Below are 21,617 nucleotides of genomic sequence, written 5' to 3'. Positions count from 1 at the left end.
CAGAGACCTGAATCGCCGCCCAGAGGGTGGCAGAGTGAAAAGGTGGTTGGCAGGGTGGGATGTGTCCTGCTTGATGTTTGTGGCCCAGCGCAAGCATATATATCATCCAAGGAGGGCAGTTGAGCGTTTGTGATGCTCTGCGCAGTTTTTATAACTCTCTGCAGCGCCCTCCTCTCAGCCACAGTGCAGCTCAAAGATCTTATGCTCTGCTATAAGATCTTTGGTGCAGCTAGCAAACCACACACCGGGATTCCATAGGTGAGGATACTCTCCACGGCGCATCAGTAGAAGGACAACAGCAGCGGCTGTGAGACGTTTGCTCTCCGCAGAGACCTCAGGAAATACAGCCGCTGATGTGACCTCTTCACGGGAATGACGGTGTTCATTTGCCATTTGAGCTCCTGGGAGATGTTTATTCCCAGGAACTTAAAGCCGGTGACTCTCTCCACCATGTCTCCTTTGATGTACAAGGGAGCAGGTTCCTCTCTCCTCTTCCTCCTGAAGTCAACGACCAGTTCTTTTGTCTTTGATGGGTTGAGTACCAGGTTGTTTTTGGTACACCAGACAGTCAGTTTTTGGACTTCATTAAGGTTTAAAGTGAAGGGGAAAAGATTTAATAGGAATCTGAGGGGCAACTTTTTCACACAGAATGGAACGAGCTGCCGGAGGAGGTAGTTGAGGCTGGGACTATCCCAGTTAGACAGGTTTGGAGGGATATGGACCAAACGCAGGCAGGTGGGACTGGTGTAAGTGGGACATGTTGGCCGGTGTGGGCAAGTCGGGCCGAAGGGCCTGTTTCCACACTGTATCACTCTGTGACTGTATGACTACGCTGCCCTCAAGTGGCCAACAGAGGGATGAGCAGGCACCCGGAATATTTCGCTTGGGCAGTGGTCAGTCTGAAGAAGGGTCTCGACCCGAAACGTCACCCGTTATCCCATAGTCATCGCACTAGTTTCATTGTCTGTATTAACTAGTTTCCAACTAGTCCACAGCCAACAATTGAGCATTGTGGGCTCCATGTTTGGTTGATCATAAATTCATAAGCTCCATGAGCAGAATTAGGCCATTCGGCCCATCTCTCCGCCATTCAATCATGGCTGATCTATCTCTCCCTCCTAACCCCATTCTCCTGCCTTCTCCCCATAACCCCTGACACCCGCACTAATCAAGAATCTATCTATTTCTGCCTTAAAAATATCCACCTGACTTGTGGTCTCCACAGCCGTCTGTGGCAAAGAATTCCACAGATTCACCACCCTCTGGCTAAAGAAATTCCTCCTCATCTCCTTCCTAAAGGAACATCCTTTAATTCTGAGGCTGTGCCCTCTGGTCCTAGACTCTCCCACTAGTGGAAACATCCTCTCCACATCCACTCTATCCAGGCCTTTCACTATTCTGTACGTTTCAATGAGGTCCCCCCTCATCCTTCTAAACTCCAGCGAGTACAGGCCCAGTGCCGACAAACGCTCATCGTACGTTAACCCACTCATTCCTGGGATCGTTCTTGTAAACCTCCTCTGGACCCTCTCCAGAGCCAGCACATCCTTCCTCAGATACGGGGCCTAAAATTGCTCACAATATTCCAAATGCGGCCTGACCAGCACCTTATAGAGCCTCAGCGTTACACCCCTGTGTTTGTATTCGAGCCCTCTCGAAATAAATGCTAGCATTGAGTTTGCCTTCCTTACTGCCGATTCGACTCGCAAATTAACTTTTTGGGAATCCTGCACCAGCGCTCCCAAGTCCACTTGCACCTCCGATTTCTGGATTCTCTCCCCATTTAGAAAATAGTCCACGCCTTTATTCCTACGACCAACATGCACGACTCCACACTTTGCTGCACTATATTCCATCTGCCACTTCTCAGCCCACTCTCCCAACCTGTCCAAGTCCTTCTGCAGAGTCCCTGCTTTCTCTACACTACCCGCCCCTCCAACTATCTTCGTATCATCCGCAAACGTGGGCCACAAAGCCTTCAATCGCCTCGTCCGAATCATCGATATACAACGTGAAGAGTAGCGGCCCCAGCACCGAGCCCTGCGGGACTCCGCTAGTCACTGGTGGCCAACTGGGAAAGCCCCCTTCATTGCCACTCTTGGCCTTGTGCTTGTCAGCTAATCTTCTATCCATGCTATTTCCTTGCCACTAATACCATGTGCTCCCAATCTTGGGGTGGCACGGTGGCTCAGCGGTAGAGTCTTTGCAATACAGCGTCGGAGACACAGGTTCCATCCTGACCACGGGTGCTGTCTGTGCGGAGTTTGCACGTTCTCTCCGAGACCCGCGTGGGTTTTCTCCGGTTTCCTCCCACACTCAAAGACGTGCAGGTTTGTAGGTTAATTAGCTTGGCATAAATGTAAATTATCTGTAGTGTGTGTAGGATAGTGTTAGTGTGCGGGGGTCGCTGGTCGACACGGACCCGGTGGGCCGAAGGGCCTGTTTCCACGCTGTATTTCTAAACTAAACCCTTCGGCCCAACTCGCCCACACTGGCCAACAATGTCCCAGCTACGCTAGTCCCACCTGCCTACGCTTGGTCCATATCCCTCCAAACTTGTCCTATCCATGTACAAGTCTAACTGTTTCTTAAATGTTGGGATAGTCCCAGCCTCAACTACCTCCTCCGGCAGCTCGTTCCATACACCCACCACCCTCTGTGTGGAAAAGTTACCCCTCAGATTCCTATTAAATCTTTTCCCCTTCACCTTGAACCTATGTCCTCTGGTCCTCGATTCCCCTACTCTGGGCAAGAGACTCTGTGCATCTACCCGATCTATTCCTCGAATCAATGTACAAGACGTTGGTGAGGCCGCGTTTAGGGTATTGAGTTCAGTTCTGGGCACCGTGTTATAGGGAAGATGCTGTCAAGCTGGAAAGGGTTCAGAGAAGATTTACGAGGATGTTGCCAGGACTAGAGGGTGTGAGCTACAGGGAGAGGTTGAGCAGGCTGGGTCTCTATTCCTTGGAGCGCAGGAGGATGAGGGATGATCTTATAGAGGTGTACAAAATCATGAGAGGAATAGATCGGGTAGTTGCACAGAGTCTCTTGCCCAGAGTAGGGGAATCGAGGACCAGAGGACACAGGTTTAAGGTGAGGGGGGGAAAAGATTTAATAGGAATCTGAGGGGTAACTTGTTCACACAGAGGGTGGTGGGTGTGTGGAACGAGCTGCCGGAGGAGGTAGTTGAGGCTGGGACATTTACAAAACATTTAGACAGGTACATGGATAGGACAGGTTTGGAGGGATATGGACCAAACGCAGGCATGTGGGACTAGTGTAGCTGGGTCATGTTGGCCGGTGTGGGCAAGTTGTGCCAAAGGGCCTGTTTTACACTGTATCAGTCTACGCCTCTCTTGAATTTCTAGCAAGTTGCAGACGCCTTTCACTGTAAAGACCGATCTCTTTTAAGCTTTATATATTAACGGTGGCGCAGCGGTAGAGTTGCTGCCTCACAACACTTGCAGCGCCGCAGACCCGGGTTCGATCCCGACTACGGGTGCTGTCTGTACGGAGTTTGCACGTTCTCCCCGACACCACGTGGGTTTTCTGCGAGATCTTCGGTTTCCTCCCACACTCCAAAGACGTGCAGGTTTGCAGGTTAATTGGCTTGGTGTACGTGTAAATTGTCCCTAGTGTGTGTGGGATAGTGTCAGTGTGCGGGGATCGATGGTCGGCACGGACTCGGTGGGCCGAAGGGCCTGTTTACGCACTGTATCTCTAAACTAATCTGGGAAAAACTTTTGGTATCCTTTTATATTATTTGCTATATCGCCTTCATATTTAATCTTTTCTCCCTTTATTGCATTTTTAAGTTGCCTTAAACAATAGACAATAGGTGCAGGAGTAGAGGCCATTCGGCACTTCGTGCCAGCACCGCCATTCAATATGATCATGGGCTTTTGTTGGAATTTTAGAATCTTCCCAATCCTCTGGCTTCCTGGTAATCTTTGCCACATTATATTCCCGGGATGGCGGGACTGTCATATGCTGAGAGAATGGAGCGGCTGGGCTTGTACACTCTGGAGTTTAGAAGGATGAGAGGATATTTTATTGAAACATGTAAAATTATTAAGGGTTTGGACACGCTAGAGGCAGGAAACATGTTCCCGATGTTGGGGGAGTCCAGAACCAGGGGCCACACACACAGTTTAAGAATAAGGGGTAAGCCATTTAGAATGGAGACGAGGAAATACTTTTCCACACAGAGAGTTGTGAGTCTGTGGAATTCTCTGCCTCAGAGGCCGGTTCTCTGGATGCTTTCAAGAGAGAGCTAGATAGGGCTCTTAAAGATAGCGGAGTCAGGGGATATGGGGAGAAGGCAGGAACGGGGTACTGATTGTGGATGATCAGCCATAATCACATTGAATGGCGGTGCTGGCTCGAAGGGCCGAATGGCCTACTCCTGCACCTATTGTCTATTTATGCTGTCTTTGACCTCCTTTGTCAGTCACTAGCATTTACTTCAAGAGGGCTTGTCTACAAACACAGGGTTGTAACGCTGAGGCTCTATAAGACGCTGATCTAGGCCGCATTTGGAATATTGTGAGCAGTTCTGGGCCCCGTATCTGAGGATGTGCTGGCTCTGGAGAGGGTCCAGAGGAGGTTTACAAGAACAATCCCAGCAATGAGTGGGTTAACCTAGCACCGGAGACCCCGGGTTCGATCCCGACCACGGGCGCTGTCTGTACAGAGTTTGCACGTTCTCCCCGGTGACCTGTGTGGGTTTTCTCCGGGTGCTCCGGCTTCCTCCAACATTCGGGATTTAAAAGTTAATTGGCTTCGGTAAAATTGTAAATTGTCCCTAATGTGTGTAGGAGAGTGTTAGTGTGCGGGGATCGCTGGTCGGCACGGACTCGGTGGGCCGAAGGGCCTGTTTCCGCTCGGTATCTCTGAAGTAAACTAAACCTTCTGATGCTATGTCACCCCTTCACTAGGGACTGAATTTCATTCCTCACCAATAGAGCTCTCCCACCCCCTCTGCCCACCTGTCGGTCTGTTTAATACGAGATGTAACATAGAAACATAGAAATTAGGTGCAGGAGTAGGCCATTCGGCCCTTCGAGCCTGTAACCTTGTATATTCAGCTCCCAGCTCTGATTCTCTTGAAGATGTCTCTGTTAACATAGACAATAGGTGCAGGAGTAGGCCATTCGGCCCAGCACCGCCATTCAATACCATCACGGCTGATCATCCAGAATCAGTACCCCGTTCCTGCTTTCTCCCCATATCCCTTGATTCCGTTGGCCCTAAGAGCTAAATCTAACTCTCTCGTGAAAACATCCAGTGAATCGGCCTCCACTGCCTTCTGTGGCAGAGAATTCCACAGATTCACAACTCTCTGGGTGGAAAAGTTTTTCCTCATCTCAGTCCTAAATGGCCGACCCCTTATTCTTAAACTGTGTGTGGCCCCTGGTTCTGGACTCCCCCCAACATCGGGAACATGTTTCCTGCATCTAGCCTGTCCGATCCACAATGTCGTATCTACCAGTTTCTAACTGTTGTACAGGCTCGTCGACTTTGTTCCAGATACTGCTCTTCAAATAGAACACCTCTAGTTCAGTATCCTCCACCCCGCTTGTCAGTGTGTGTGCGCGTGTCTGTCTGTGTGGAGTTTGCACGTTCTCCCTGTGACCGCGTGGTATTTTTCCAGAGTGCTCCAGTTTCCCATGTCACTCACACACACACAGTGACACACACACAGTGACACACACACACACTCTGACACACACACACAGTGACACACACACGCACACACAGTGACACACACACACTCTGACACACACACACACACACAGTGACACACACACACACAGTGACACAGCAGCAGACAAGTATCCCCAGTGTGAGTGTTTTATTGTTAGGTTTTCGCACTGTACATCAGGGGTCTGCGTGGTCCTGGGCCAGACACAGCCGTCAGTCTCACAGCATGTCCTTGGCGTGCTTGGCCAGACTGCAGGTGACGCCGGTTCCGTCTGCCTCCACGTTCAGCTTCTTCACCACGCCGTCCTCCAGCACCATCACAAACCTGCAGCAGAGAGAGACGCACAGTCAGCGTACGGCACGCAGACGCGACAAGCCTGCAGTAACTCAGCGGGACAGGCAGCCTCCAGAACCAGGGGCCACACACGCAGTTTAAGAATAAGGGGTAAGCCATTTAGAACGGAGCCGAGGAAACACTTTTTCTCACAGAGAGTGGTGGGTCTGTGGAATTCTCTGCCTCAGAGGGCGGTCGGTGGAGGCAGGTTCTCTGGATGCTTTCAAGAGAGCTAGATGGGGCTCTTAAAGAAAGCGGAGTCAGGGGATATGGGGAGAAGGCAGGAACGGGGTACTGATTGTGGATGATCAGCCATTGAATGGCGGTGCTGGCTCGAAGGGCCGAATGGCCTACTCCTGCACCTGTTGTCTATTGATGTGTATATTGAACTGAACTGTTCTGTATTTATTTATGCTTACAATATTCTGTTGTGCTGCAGCAAGCAAGAATTTCATTGTCCCATGAGTTTAAGAAGTCACAGGAAACTAATGTCTATAGAAAACAGCGACAGGGCCGAGGGTCAGAGTCATTCCCCTGGCGGGAGGCGATGGGAACTGCTTCCACATGCAGCGGCAGGCAAAGGATAGGGCTGTCCGTTCCTGCTTTCTCCCCATATCCCTTGAGCCCCAAGAGCTAAATCTAACTCTCTCTTGAAAACATCCAATGAATTGCCTTGTTCAAGAAGGAACTGCAAATGCTGGAAAATCGAAGGGAGACAAAAGTGCTGGAGAAACTCAGCGGGTGCGGCAGCATCTGTGGAGCGAAGGGAATAGGCAACTTCTTCAGACCCATCTGGGATAAACTCTCTTGACTTGACTTATCGAGGTGTACAAAACCCATGAGAGGAATAGATCGCCTCTTCCCCAGAGCAGGTGAATCGAGGACTAGAGGACATGGGTTCAAGGTGAGGTATGGGAGGGGGTGGGGGGGGGAGATTGAGAGGAACTGTGGGGGGGAACGGTACCTCTTGCAGCGTTTGTTCCCCAGAGCGGCGATCAACTGCTCCTTGTCCAACTCAAGGTCTATGGCCTGCAGGGGGAGAGAGCAGAGGGCAAGGGTCAGAGGTCAGAGAGAGAGAGGGTGAAGAGAGAGAGAGAGAGAGAGAAGGGGTGGAGAGAGTAAAAAGAAAGGGTGGAGAGAAAGAGAGCGGGAGGGAGAAATAGGAGGGAAGGGTAGAGAGAGAGAGAGAGAGAGAGAGAGACAGAGAGAGGGAGACAGGGAGGGAGACAGACAGAGGGAGAGACAGAGGGAGACAGAGAGGGAGACAGAGAGGGAGACAGAGAGGGAGACAGAGAGGGAGACAGAGGGAGGGAGACAGAGGGGGGGAGACAGAGGGAGAGACAGTCAGCAGCCAGGGGGAGGTAGCGTTGGTGTGAACTCACCCGTGTGAAGGCTCCAGTGGGATCAGCCAGCATGCGAACCTGCAGGGGGCGACAGAGACACACGAGTGAATGTGTGGGAAGGAACTGCAGATGCTGGTTTACACTGAAGACAAGACACAAAGTGCTGGAGTAACTCAGCGGGACGGGCAGCGTCTCTGGAGAGAAGGCACGGGTGACGTTTCGGGACGAGACCCATCTACAGATCCACAAACCCCTCCTTCACTCCATGCATCCCCTCACCCCCTTCACTACCCCCTTCCTCCTCTGTACCCCTCCCTCACCCACCTCCCTCCCCTCTCCCCCTGTCACCATCTCCCTCTCTACCCCTCCCTCTACTCCACTGCGCCCACCCTCCCCTCTCCCCCTCCCTCTATACCCCTCCCTCCTCAACCCACTCAACCCCTCCCCCCCCTCACCTTGCCGTCGGCCTTCAGCTGGCTGCCCCAGGCCTTCATGACGAAGGCGTCGTTGACGGCAATGCAGGCCACGATCTCCACGCCCTTCTTCTTCAGCTCCTCAAAACCCTCCACGTAACTGGGCAGGTGGTTCTGGAGACAGAGAGGGAGGGAGGGTGAGTGAGTGAGTGGGTGGGTGGGGGGGAGTGGAGAGTGAGTGAGTGAGTGAGTGAGAGAGAGAGAGAGTGAGTTGGGGGAGTGAGTGGGGAGGTTGGTTTGTGTGATGGTCTGGGCTGCGTCCACAACGGCCCATGCTTGTGTGTGTGTGTGTGTGTGTGTGTGCGCGTGTGCGTGTGTGTGTGTGTGTGTGTGGGCAGGGTGTGTGTGTGGGTGTGTGTGTGTGTGTGTGAGTGTGTGTGGGGGGGGGTGTGTGTGTGGGTGTGTGTGTGTGTGTGTGTGTGTGTGTGTGTGTGTGTGTGTGTGTGTGTGTGTGGGAGGGTGTGTGTGTGTGGGTGTGTGTGAGGGGGAGTGGGTGTGTGTGTGGGTGTGTGTGTGTGTGTGTGTGTGTGTGGGTGTGTGTGTGTGTGTGTGTGTGTGTGTGTGTGTGTGGGGGGTGTGTGTGTGGGTGTGTGTGTGGGGTGTGCTGGGGGGTGTGTGTGTGGGTGTGTGTGTGTGTGATGTGGGTGTGTATGTGTGTGTGTGTGTGTGTGTGTGTGTGTGTGTGTGTGTGTGTGGGTGTGTGAGGTGTGTGTGGTGTGTGTGTGGTGGATGTGTGTGTGTGTGTGTGTGTGTGGTGTGTGGGGTGGTGTGTGTGTTCGTGTGTGGGTGTGTGTGTGTGTGTGTGTGTGTGTGTGTGTGGTGGTGTTGTGTGCGTGTGTGTGTGTGAGTTCACTTGAGTGTGTGGCGGGGTGTGTGTGTGTATGTGTTTCTGTGTGGGGAAGGTGTGTGTGTGTGTGTGTGTTGTGAGAGTCGTTGTGATGGTGTCTCTTGTGTGGTGTTGTAGTGTGTGTGGGGGGTCGTGGATGTGTGTGTGTGTGTGTGTGATTTGTGTGTGGGTGTGTGTGTGGTGAGCTATTTGTGTATGTGTGATGTGTGTGTGTGTGATGAGATGTTGTGTGGGGGGTGCTTGTTTGGTGTGTGTGTGTGTGTGTGTGTGGGCAGGGTGTGTGTGTGTGTGTGTGTGTGTGTGCGTGTGTGTGTGTGTGTGTGTGTGTGTGTGCGTGTGTGTGGGGGGTGTGTGTGTGGGTGTGTGTGTGCGTGCGTGTGCGTGTGTGTGTGTGTGCGGGTGTGCGGGGAGGGAGATGCCTCACGTTGTTGCAGGCAGGGGTGTAAGCCCCCGGCACACCAAAGAGGATCCCCTTCTTGCCCTTGAAGATGTCGGCGATGTTGACGACACAATGTGGGTCTCCCTCGTGGACCTCCACGGAGGGCAGCTTGTCTCCAACCTGCGGGGAGAGAGAAGGCACGTCAGTGGACCTCCCAGCCTCCCGGGGGCGCTGCGGAGAAGAACGGGGGATCCCCACCTCACAGCAGTAGAGTTGCTGCCTCACAGCGCCGGAGTCAGCGGTTCGATCCCGACCACGGGCGCTGTCTGTACGGAGTTTGTACGCTCTCCGCGTGACCTGCGTGGGTTTTCTCCGGGAGCTCCGGTTTCCTCCCGGCACTCCAAAGACGCGCAGGATTGTTGGCTAATTGGCTTTGGAAAAAACTGCAAATTGTCCCTAGTGTGTGTAGGACTGTGTTAATGTGCGGGGATCGCTGGTCGGGGCAGACTCCGTGGGCCGAAGGGCCTGTTTCCGTGCTGTATTTCTAAACTAAACAAAGCAAATTTATTCTCCGAAAAGTACATCACCTTTCGCTTGTTTAGGAAGGAACTGCTGATACCGAAGATAGACACAAAATCCTTCAAACATTCTGTGAATCTATACATTCAATAGTGTGGTACAGTGTAGCGTTTAGTTTAGTTTACAGATCCAGCGCGTAAACAGGCCCTTGGGCCCACCGAGTCCGCACCGACCTGCGATCCCTGCACACTAACACTATCCTACACACACTGGGGACAATTAACCTACAAACCTGCACGTCTTTGGAGTGCGGGAGGAAACCGGAGATCTCCAGCATGTGGTCTATTAAGGATTTAGGGTTTCTAGGGCTCAGTTTTTGTTCGGGTGTAGTGTTTTTTATGGTTCAGGGTTTTTATGCGGCATGGTGGCACAGCGGTAGAGTTGCTGCCTTACAGCACCAGAGACCTTGTGTGTGTGTGTAGGGTTGTGTAATGCATGGGAACACTTTACGATGGGCCGAAGGGCCTGTTTCCACACTCTAAAGCTAAACTAGCTTTTGGTTTAGTTTAGTTTAATGTTACAGCATGGAAGCAGGCCCTTCGGCCCGCCGAGTCCATGCCGACCCGTACACTTATTCTATCCTACACACTAGGGGCATTTTGCAGAAGCCAATTGACCTACAAACCCGCTCTTCTTTGGGATGTGGGAGGAAACCGAAGCATGGAGGCGCAGCGGTAGAGTTGCTGCCTCACAGCGCTTGCAGCGCCGGAGACCAGGGTTCGATCCCGACCACGGGCGCTGTCTGTACATTCTCCCCGTGACCTGCGCGGGTTTTCTCTGAGATCTTCGGTTTCCTCCCACACTCCAAAGACGTGCAGGTTTGTAGGTTAATTGGCTTGGTTCTTTACATGTGGTACAAGTGTCAAATTGTCCCTAGTGTGTGTGTGTAGGCTTGTGTGTTAATGTGCGGGGATCGCTGGTCGGCGCGGCTCGTTGGGCCCGAAGGTCCTGGTGCCGCGCTGCATCTCTAAACTAAACTAAACACCGGGAGAAAACCCGCGCAGTCACAGGGAGAACGTGCAAACTCCACACACACAGGCAGCACCCAAGGTCAGGATAAAACCCGAGTCTCTGGCGCTGTGAGGCAGCAGCTCTACCCACTGCGCTACTGTTCCCAGGGACACAGACGGACGGACGTCAAGACTATTTTTGGTGAAACCGAATCTCATTGACCTCCCGAGATGACCGCTGAGGAATGTTGCCGACTGGCCCGCTCCAGACTGCAGGAGTTAGTTAGTTAGTTTACTGTCAGTTGTACCGAGGAACAGTGAAAGCTTTTTGTCGTGTTCTATCCAGTCAGCGGAAAGACAATGCATGATTACAATCGAGCCATTTACAGTGTGTAGATACATGATAAGGGAATAACGTTTAGTGCAAGGTAAAGCCAGCCAAGTCCGATCAAGGATAGTCTGGGGGTCACCAATGAGGTAGATAGTAGTTCAGCATTGCTCTCTGGTTGTGGTAGGATGATTCAGTCGCCTGATAACAGCTGGGAAGAAACTGTCCCTGAATCTGGAGGTGTGCGTTTTCACACTTCTGTACCTTTTTGCCAGAGGGGAGAAGAGGAAGTGACCAGGGGTGAGACTGGTCCTTGATGATGCTGCTGGCCTTGCCGAGGCAGCGTGGGGTGTAGATGGAGTCGATGGAAGGGAGGTTGGTTTGTGTGTGTGACGGTCTGGGCTGCAACTGTCCACAATTCGCTGCGATTTCTCGCGGGTCTTAGACGGAGCTGTTCCCAAACCGTGCTGTGATGCTTCCTGCGTACGTGCTGAGGGACGCACTGAAGCTCGGTGCAGCCAATGCCAAGGCTCTGTGGGGGGAGGGCCACAGTCTAGGGTCCTTCCGCTGCTGGACATTGAGGGGAAGAGTCTGGTGGAGATACCCCTCACATGAGGGAAGGGTTGTGGAAGTCCAGAACAAGGGGTCACAGTTTAAGAATAAGAGGGAAGTCTTTTAGGACCGAGATGAGAAGATCATTTTTTACACAGAGAGTGGTGAATCTGTGGAATTCTCTGCCACAGAAGGTAGTTGAGGCCAGTTCATTGGCTATATTTAAGAGGGAGTTAGATGTGGCCCTTGTGGCTAAAGGGATCAGGGGGTATGGAGAGAAGGCAGGTACAGGATACTGAGTTGGATGATCAGCCATGATCATATCAAATGGCGGTGCAGGCTCAAAGGGCCGAATGGCCTACCCCTGCACCTATTTTCTATGTTTCTATGTTTCTATATCACCCCGGGGGGGGCCCCATATGTGGCATTCAGTTTAGTTTACAGATACAGCGCGGAAACAGGCCCTTCGGCCCACCGGGTCTGTGCCCACCAGCGAGCCCCGCACATTAACACGACCCTACACACACACTAGGAACAAATTTTTTTTTTTAACATTTACCAAGCCAGTTAACCTACAAACCTGTACGTCTTTGGAGTGTGGGAGGAAACCGAAGATCTCAGAGAAAACCCACGCAGGTCACGGGGAGAACGTACAAACTCCGTACAGACAGCGCCCGTAGTCGGGATCGAACCCGGGTCTCCGGCGCTGCATTCGCTGTAAGGCGGAAACTCTACCGCTCCGCCACCGTGACTGCGTTTAAAGACAGGTGCGAGGCGGCACAGAGGGTAGAGCTGCTGCCTCACAGCGACAGAGACCCGGGTTGGATCCCGACTACGGGTGCTGTCTTTACGGAGTCTGCACGTTCTCCCCGTGACCTGCGTGGGTTTTCTCCGAGATCTCCGGTGACATTTGGGGCCAGAATAGACAACAAGCTGGAGTAACTCAGGTCCCAGCCTCAACTACCTCCTCCGGCAGCTCGTTCCATACACCCACCACCCTTTGCGTAAAAAAATTGCCCCTCAGATTCCTGTAATATGTTTCCGCCCTTCACCTTAAACCCATGCCCTCTGGTCTTCGATTCACTCAGGGCAAGAGTCTACCCGATCCATTCCTCCCACATTCATGGCCAGCTTCGTGGCTGAAATTGCAGGGATCAGGGGAAGGAATAGTTCCAAAGACAGGCACACAAAAAGCTGGAGTCACTCAGCAGGGGTCAGGCAGCATTTGTGGAGAGAAGGAACAGGTGCCGCTTGGGGTCGGGACCCTTCTTCAGGCCGAGACCCTTCCCCACGCTCTGCCTGATCCTACACGCCCCTCCAGCAGCTCGAGCTTTAGTCAGCCTCGAACCCAACTTCGTAACAGCAACAGTAACGGCCTTCCGAAGACCGGGGGGGGGGGGGGGAGACAGATTTCGAGGGCTGGACCTCGTGGGTCGGAGATGGGGCCTCGCGGTCGACAGAGCACGGGGGGATGGGGGAGAGATTTGTAACTTTATGTACGTGCCCTTGCTGTAGCGACTATTCACATACCTTGTCGAGGGATCGAACCCGTGAGGGGAGGGGAAGAACAGTGGGGACCCAGCCTTGGGGGGGGGGGGGGAAAGAGGGGGTGAGCAAGCAAAGAATTTCACTGTAGTGTTCTATTCCGTTCTATTCAACGGCACGTTTACCCACAGAGTGTCAAGTAGCTCTGACTGCAAGGGTGTGCGATGAGGGCAGGTTCCGCCTTGCAACACACTGCAGTGATTATTGCAGCAATAACTGCCACTTCCAGAGTCCCGTGAGTCAATCTCTTCCAGATGTAAAAGGGGGAAACCAGAAATGTTTGCAGAAAACTTGAAATGTGAGGCAAAGCGCCGGAGTAACTCAGCGGGACAGGCAGCGTCTCCGGAGAGAAGGAATGGGTGACGCTTCGGGTCAAAACCCTTCTTGGTATCGACAAGCCCGCACGTCTTTGGAGTGCGGGAGGGAACCGGAGCGCCCGGAGAAAACCCACGGGGAGAACGTGCAAACTCCGTACGGGCAGCACCCGTGGTCAGGATCGAGCCGGAGTCTCTGGCGCTGTGAGGCAGCAACTCTATGTTCCCATGCGATGTAATCTTCCAGAGAAGCCTACGAGGAACCTTGTCGAATCCTTTACTGAAGTCCACATATACATCTACAACTCTGCCCTCATCGACCTTTGTAGTTTATTGTCACGTGTACCGAGGTACAGTGGATAGCTTTTGTTGCGCGCTAACCAGTCAGTGGAAAGACAACACATGATTACAATCGAACTGTCCACAGTGTACAGATACTTGAAAAGGGAATAACATCAGTGCAAGATAAAGCCAGTAAAGTCCGATCAAAGATAGAGACAAAATGCTGGAGTAACTCAGCGAGACAGGCAGCATCTCTGGAGAGAAGGAATGGGTGACATTTCGGGTTGAGACAGTCTGAAGAAGGGTCTCGTCCCGAAACGTCACCCATTCCTTCTCTCCAGGGATGCTGCCTGTCCCGCCGAGTTACTCCAGGTTTTTGCGCCTATCTTCGGTTTAAACCAGCATCTGCAGTTCCTTCCTACACGTTCCCTTATCGTGTATCTATCTGTACACTGCAAATGGCTCGATTTTAGTTTAGAGATACAGCGTGGAAACAGGCCCTTCGGCCCACCGGGTCCGCGCCGACCAGCGATCCCTGCACATTGACACTATCCTACACCCACCAGGGACAATTTTTACATTCACCAAGCCAATTAACCTACAAACCTGCACGCCTTTGGAGTGTGGGAGGAAACGGAAGATCTGGGAGAAAAACCACGCAGGTCACGGGGAGAACGTGCAAACTCTGTACAGACAGCGCCCGTAGTCGGGATCGAACCCGGGTCTCCGGCGCTGCAAGCGCTGTAAGGTAGCAACTCCACCATGACACGATTGTAATCACGTGTTGTCTCTCCGCTGACTGGATAGCAAGCAGCGAAGAAAACCTTATCCCTGTACTTCGGGACAGGTGACGATAAACTAAACTGAACGGAGAGAAAGTCCAGGAGCAGGCACACCTTTCCCCAGGTTACAAGTTACAACACCTCAAAGTTGTTTTGTCATCGGGTGTGGCTTCGACAGTGGAAGATTTGCACAAACTGCCCTGGCTCCAGTTTCCGATACTTGAGTAATACGACTCACGCCAGGGCAGCTGGATGCCGCAATAGAGCAGTGGTGAACAAAAGCTTCACACATTCGCCGCTGAAAGTGCAACCTAATTCTCACCCACCCCACCCCACCCCCCGGGCAAACTAGAAACTAGATTCACAGAGAACAGCTGAACGTCCAGCTTGAAGAACTCGGCAGGGTCGGGACAGCACAGCGGGTAGAGCTGCTGCCTCACGGCACCGGAGACCCAGGTTCGATCCTGACTATGGGTGCTGTCTGTACGGAGTTTGCACGATCTCCTTGGGTGCTCCGGTTTCCTCCCACACCTGGAGTATTGTGTGCAGTTTTGGTCCCCTAAATTGAGGAAGGACATTGAGGGAGTGCAGCGTAGGTTCACCAGGTTAATTCCCGGGATGGCGGGACTGACATATGCTGAGAGAATGGAGCAGCTGGGCTTGTATACTCTGGAGTTTAGAAGGATGAGAGGATATCTTATTGAAATATATAAGATTGTTAAGGGTTTGGACACGCTAGAGGCAGGAAACATGTTCCCGATGTTGGGGGAGTCCAGAACCAGGGGCCACACAGTTTAAGAATAAGGGGTAAGCCATTTAGAACGGAGTCGAGGAAACACTTTTTCACAGAGAGTTGTGAGTCTGTGGAATTCTCTGCCTCAGAGGGCGGTGGAGGCCGGTTCTCTGGATACTTTCAAGAGAGAGCTAGATAGGGCTCTTAAAGATAGTGGAGTCAGGGGATATGGGGAGAAGGCAGGAACGGGGTACTGATTGGGGATGATCAGCCATGATCACATTGAATGGTGGTGCTGGCTCGAAGGGCTGAATGGCCTACTCCTGCACCTATTGTCTATTGTCGAAAGACGTGCAGGTTTGTAGGTTAATTGTAAAATGCCCCTAGAATGTAGGATAGAACTAGTGTATGGGTGATGGCTGGTCGTCACGGACTTTCTGTTCCTGTGCCCAACCATCTGCTTATCAACCTCCGACCCAAAATGTCACAAGTTCACAAGTTATAGGAGCAGAATTAGGCCATTTGGCCCATCGAGTCCGCTCCGCCATTCAATCATGGCCTCCTAACCCCATTCTCCTGCCTTCTCCCCATAGCCCTTGACACACGTTCTAATCCAGAATCTGTCTGTCTCTGCCTTGAAAACATCCACTGACTTGGCCTCCACAGCCCTCTGTGGCAATGAGTTCCACAGATTCACCACCCTCTGATTAAAGAAGTTCCATCTCACCTCCTTTCTAAAAGAGCGGCCTTTAATTTTGAAGCTGTGACCTCTGGTCCTAGACTCTCCCACTAGTGGAAACATCCTCTCCACATCCACTCTATCCAGGCCTTTCACTATTCTGTAAGTTTCAATGAGCCCCCGCCCCTCATTCTTCTAAACACCAGCAAGTACAGGCCCAGTGCCGACAAACACTCATCGTACGTTAACCCACTCATTCCTGGGATCGTTCTTGTAAACCTCCTCTGGACCCGCTCCAGAGCCAACACATCCTTCCTCAGATATGGGGCCCAAAGTTCCTCATCAATCCAATTTGTCACCTACCCAATTCTCCAGAGATGCTGCTGCCTGACCCACTGAATTAGCCCAGCATTTTGTGCACATCTTTGGAGAAATCAATGTTCTCTCTGGTAAATCCCCGATCCTGTTACACAATGACAAACTGACCGATTGAGGAATTTGAAAAAAAGAGAAACCACTTCTGCTCCAGTTATCAGTTGGAGGGGGAGGAAGGGGGGAAAGTCTGATATGTTGAAACCAACTTCCTTCCCAACCTGTTGTGGTGAGGGAGCTGGATCTAGCTGTGTGTGTGTGTGTGTGTGTGTGTGTGTGTGTGTGTATGTCCGTGTGTGTGTGCCTGTGTGTGTGTCTCTGTATGTGTGTCTATGTATATGTGTGTCTATGTGTGTGTATCCGTGTGTGTCTCTGTATGTGTGTGTGTCAGTATGTGTGTAGGTGTGTGCGTCCGTGTGTGTGTGTGTATGTATGTGTGTGTGTCTGTCTGTGTGTGTGTGTCTGTATGTGCGTCTGTGTGTGTGTGTCTGTCTGTGTACGTGTCTCAGTGTGTCCGTGTGCATGTCTCTCTCTCTCTGTATGTCTCTATACGTGGCTGTGTGTCCCTGTGTGTGCCTCTGTGTCGCTGTGACTATGTCGCTGTGTCTGTGTGTATGTGTAAATACCCACAGGTGAGCCAATCCCCCCCCCCCCCCCCAGATGCGACAGCATGATCGCCTCAACGCGGAGGTCCCGACCCCCGGCAACGGGAGCCAAGATCGTCCCGACAATGGAAGGCTCGAGCCCCCCCCCCCCCCCCGAGCGCGGGAGAACAAGGAAGGGAAGAAGATTTCGCCTTCCATCACAGTGAGGAATGTGGAGGAGTCACTGTGGTGGATGTTCATGTTAAAATGTATTTTGTGTGCTCCGTTGCCTTTTTATTAGTATGACTGTACGGCAAATGAAATTCCTGGTATGTTGCAAAACTAACTTGGCTAATAGAGTATGATTATGATCTTATTGGCAGCAGCCACCCTGGAAGGTTTGCTCGGTGTCTGATTTCTAATCTCTCTGAGTCAGGTCACCCATCCCAGCGACTGTAAAGATTAGAACAAAGGGCTTCTTTGCTTGGGCTGAATAAATATTGCCTGCAGGCAAGCAGGCGTGACGGGGCAGATCTAGGCTGATCGCTGAGCTCCAGGTAACAGATGCTGCCTGACCCGCTGAGTTACTCCAGCCCATTGTATATATTTTTTTTTGCAAACCAGCTTCTGCAGTTCCTCGTTTCGACATTCTGATCCGCTATAAGATCTTTGATTCTAATTACCTGTAACTACAACTGGTTTTGGCCAGATAATGAATCACACACAAACACTCAATGAGCTCACATCCTGTTGTGCAAACAGGGAGGTGCAGGTTTAATCAGAGGGCAATCAGACAAGGTTATTCCAAAACACCGCAAACCAAAGATCTTATAGCAGAGATCCGCTATAAGATCTTTGCCGCAAACTAATGTCAAAATGAGGCAATGCAGTGGTTGAGTCGAAGAGCAAAGTGCTGGAGTAACTCAGCGGGACAGGCAGCATCTCCGGAGAGAAGGAATGGGTGACGTTTCGGGTCGAGACCCTTCTTCAGACTCAACCCGAAACGTCACCTCTCTGTTTTCTCCAGAGAGTGTTACACCAGCCGTTTGTGTCTATCTTCGGTTTAAACCAGCATCTGCAGTTCCTTCCTATCCACAAAGGAATGGTTCATGAGAACAGGGCAGGAGTTAGACAATAAACAATAGGTGCAGTAGGCCATTCGGCCCTTCGAGCCAGCACCACCATTTAATGTGATCATGGTTGATCATCCCCAATCAGTACCCCGTTCCTGCCTTCTCCCCATATCCCCTGACTCCGCTATCTTTAAGAGCCCTATCTAGCTCTCTCTTGAAAGTATCCAGAGAACCCGCCTCCACCGCCCTCTGAGGCAGAGAATTCCACACACTCGCCACTCTCTGTAAGAAAAAGTGTTTCATCGTCTCCGTTCTAAATGGCTTACTCCTTATTCTTAAACTGTGGCCCCTGGTTCTGGGCTCCCCCAACATCGGGAACATGTTTCCTACCTCTAGTGTGTCCAGGCCCTTAACAATCTTATATGTTTCAATGAGATACCCTCTCATCCTTCTAAACTCCAGAGTGTACAAGCCCAGCTGCTCCATTCTCTCAGCATATGACAGTCCCGCCATCCCGGTAAACCTAAGCTGTACTCCCTCAATAGCAAGAATGTCCTCCCTCAAATTAGGGGACCAAAATTGCACACAATACTCCAGGTGTGGTCTCACTATGGCTCTGAACAACTGCAGAAGGACCTCTTTGCTCCTATATTCGATTAATCTTGTTATAAAGGCCAACATGCCATTCGCTTTCTTCACTGTCTGCTGTACCTGCATGCTTACTTTCATAGACTGATGAACAAGGACCCCCAGATCCCGTTATACTTCCCCTTTTCCCAACTTGACGTCATTTAGATAGTAATCTGTCTTCCTGTTTTTGCTACCAAAGTGGATAACCTCACATTTATCCGCATTAAACTGAATCTGCCATGCATCTGCCAGTTCATAGTCATAAGATCAAAACCGCAAGGGAGAGGGCTGATGAAAGAAACAGAGAAAAACAAAGAGGCAGTCAATAAAGACACTCCGCGGGGATTTGAAGGCAGAATAACAAGGAACAAACAGCAGCAGGAGAGGATTTACAAGGTTCACGGCACAACCATGGCCTTGAATAATGTTTGTAGTAGCTCTATACATCAAGAATCTGAAGAAGATCCCCCCCCCCCCCCAAAACATCACCTATTCCTTCTCTCCAGAGATGCTGCCTGACCCGCTGAGTTACTCCAGCACTTCATACCTTTCCTTGGTGAACTAGCAAATGTAGTTGGTACACAAAATTACTGGGGAAACTCAGCGGGTGCAGCAGCATCTATGGAGCGAAGGAAATAGGCGATGTTTCGGGCCGAAACCCTTCTTCAAACCCTTGTACGACCACATAGCAAATGTAGTTCCTTGTTTCTACAATTTGCCTGTCCATTTCTCTCTGAAGATACTGACTTGCTGAGTTCCTCCAGCACTTTATGTTTCCTTAAGGGGTTGGACAGGCTAGATGCAGGAAGATTGCTCCCGATGTTGGGGAAGTCCAGGACAAGGGGTCACAGCTTAAGGATAAGGGGGAAATCCTTTAAAACCGAGATGAGAAGAACTTTTTTCACACAGAGAGTGGTGAATCTCTGGAACTCCCTGCCACAGAGGGTAGTCGAGGCCAGTTCATTGGCTATATTTAAGAGGGAGTTAGATGTGGCCCTTGCGGCTAAGGGGATCAGAGGGTATGGAGAGAAGGCAGGTACGGGATACTGAGTTGGATGATCAGCCATGATCATATTGAATGGCGGTGCAGGCTCGAAGGGCCGAATGGCCTACTCCTGCACCTAATTTCTATGTTTCTATATAACATAATCGAGCAGATCCTAGAAATATATTTATCCAAAGATAGACACAAAGTGCCGGAGTAACTCAACGGGTCAAGCAGCAACTCTGGGGTACTTGGATAGGTGATGTTTCGGGTCGGGACCCTTCTTCAGACCGGAAATGTAATCTAACCATGTTCTCCAGAGCTGCTGCCTGGCTGACCTGCTGCGTTACTCCAGCACTGTGTGCCTTTCCTTGGCAAGGTAGCACCTGCTGTTCTTTGTTTCTACATTTTGGCTGGGTGAACAACAAATATGGATCCTGTTCAGCTGAGTTACTCCAGCACCTTGTGTCTATCTTTGGTATAAACCAGCATCTGCAGTTCTTTGTTTCTGTACTAAGAACGTATCCAGCCCACTTTAAAATCTGCTTCCACCCCCGCCCTTTGGCCGCACATTCCACATTCCACATTCTTGCATTAAAAACACATTTGTTTTTCCCTCCTAACATAGACACAAAATGCTGGAGTAACTCAGCGGGACAGGCGACATCTCTGGAGAGAAGGAATGGGTGGCGTTTCGGGTCGAGACCCTTCATCAGACATCGAGGGTACAACAACCTATGACTGTGGCACACAGACCCAGGCAATGCAACGCCTACTGCAAGGCCCATTGCTGGATAATCCATGAGCTACTGCAGGCCTTGCACTTAACGCTCCAATACCGCAACGATGTGTACGGCAGTGGCCAGCAACTATATAGCATAGAAGAGTCAGACTTCTAAAGAAGGGTCTCGACCCAAAACGTCACCTATTCCTTCTCTCCAGAGATGCCGCCTGTCCCGCTGAGATACTCCAGCATTTTGTGTCTGTCTTTAGTGCGGTGGCCACCCTAGGCTGACAGCACCCTGGGGCACGGGGATCCTGAAGACCACTCTAGGCTGACAGCATTCAGGGGTGCGGGGAGCGCAGTGGCCATATTAGGCTGACGGCACCCTGGGAATCCTGATGGCCACCCTCGGCTGCCAGCACCCTAGGGTGCAGGGATACCGATGACCATCCTAGGCAGAGAGCACCCTGGGGTGCAGGGAGCGCAGTGGCCACACAAGACTTACAGTACCCTAGACTGCCAGCACCCTAGAGTGCAGCGATCCTGATGTCCACACTAGGTAACAGCACCCTGGGGTGCAGTGAGTGAAGTGGCCACACTAGGCAGGCAGACAGACAGGCAGCACCCTGGGGATCCTGCTGGCCACACTAGGCAGACAGCACCCTAGGCAAGCAGGCAGCATCCTGGGGATCCTGATGACCACCCTAGGCTGACATGCAGCACCCTGGGGTGCAGGGAGTGAAGTGGTCACACTAGGCAGGCAGTCAGACAGACAGCACCCTGGGGTGCAGTGATCACACTAGGCAGGCAGTCAGTCAGACAGCACCCTGGGGTGCAGTGATCACACTAGGCAGGCAGTCAGTCAGACAGCACCCTGGGGTGCAGTGATCACACTAGGCAGGCAGTCAGACAGACAGCACCCTGGGGTGCAGTGACCACACTAGGCAGGCAGTCAGTCAGACAGCACCCTGGGGTGCAGTGATCACACTAGGCAGTCTGACAGACAGCACCCTGGGGTGCAGTGATCACACTAGGCAGGCAGTCTGACAGACAGCACCCTGGGGTGCAGTGAGTGAAGTGATCACACTAGGCAGGCAGTCAGTCAGACAGCACCCTGGGGTGCAGTGGCCACACTAGGCAGTCAGTCAGACAGACAGCACCCTGGGGTGCAGTGACTACACTAGGCAGGCAGTCAGACAGACAGCACCCTGGCGTGGCCTGGCAGCACCCATGGGTGCCGGGGTTGAGCGGGAGCCGCGGTGCAGCTTACCTTGATGGGCATGGCGGCGGTGTGTGAGAGCTGGAAGTGTCTGCGGCCGATGCTCGCTGTGGCCCGGAGCCTGTGGATCAGGAGGTGGTTCATGTCCGCCCTTATCCTCCACCCGCCCGCGCCGTCTGCCCCTCCCCCTTCATCCTCCCCCTCGTC

The 21,617-nt window shown here is 51.9% G+C and overlaps 1 protein-coding gene across 4 annotated transcripts in view; it reads right to left on the bottom strand.

The window, feature by feature from the left end:
* The window catches only part of prdx5 (peroxiredoxin 5), a 26,559-nt gene extending 4,942 nt beyond the window's left edge, over positions 1 to 21,617 (bottom strand). For 2 of the 4 annotated variants that reach the window (XM_033015384.1, XM_033015382.1), the window contains exons 1-6: positions 21,462 to 21,617; positions 9,125 to 9,259; positions 7,836 to 7,967; positions 7,420 to 7,458; positions 7,002 to 7,066; positions 5,887 to 6,028 (exon numbers count right to left, since the gene is read on the bottom strand). In XM_033015384.1, coding sequence (XP_032871275.1) covers positions 5,923 to 6,028; positions 7,002 to 7,066; positions 7,420 to 7,458; positions 7,836 to 7,967; positions 9,125 to 9,259; positions 21,462 to 21,554 — 570 coding nt within the window. In that variant the 5' untranslated portion in view covers positions 21,555 to 21,617 and the 3' untranslated portion in view covers positions 5,887 to 5,922. Of the gene's footprint in view, positions 1 to 5,837; positions 6,029 to 7,001; positions 7,067 to 7,419; positions 7,459 to 7,835; positions 7,968 to 9,124; positions 9,260 to 21,461 lie in introns of those variants that run through there. The other 2 variants (XM_033015383.1, XM_033015381.1) reach the window with 2 other exon arrangements.

The sequence above is a fragment of the Amblyraja radiata genome, chromosome 45 (genome assembly GCF_010909765.2).
Source record: "Amblyraja radiata isolate CabotCenter1 chromosome 45, sAmbRad1.1.pri, whole genome shotgun sequence".
NCBI classification, from domain to species: Eukaryota; Metazoa; Chordata; class Chondrichthyes; order Rajiformes; family Rajidae; genus Amblyraja; species Amblyraja radiata.
Note: the sequence above shows the minus strand (reverse complement) of the source record. Positions and strands in the feature narration are given on the sequence as shown.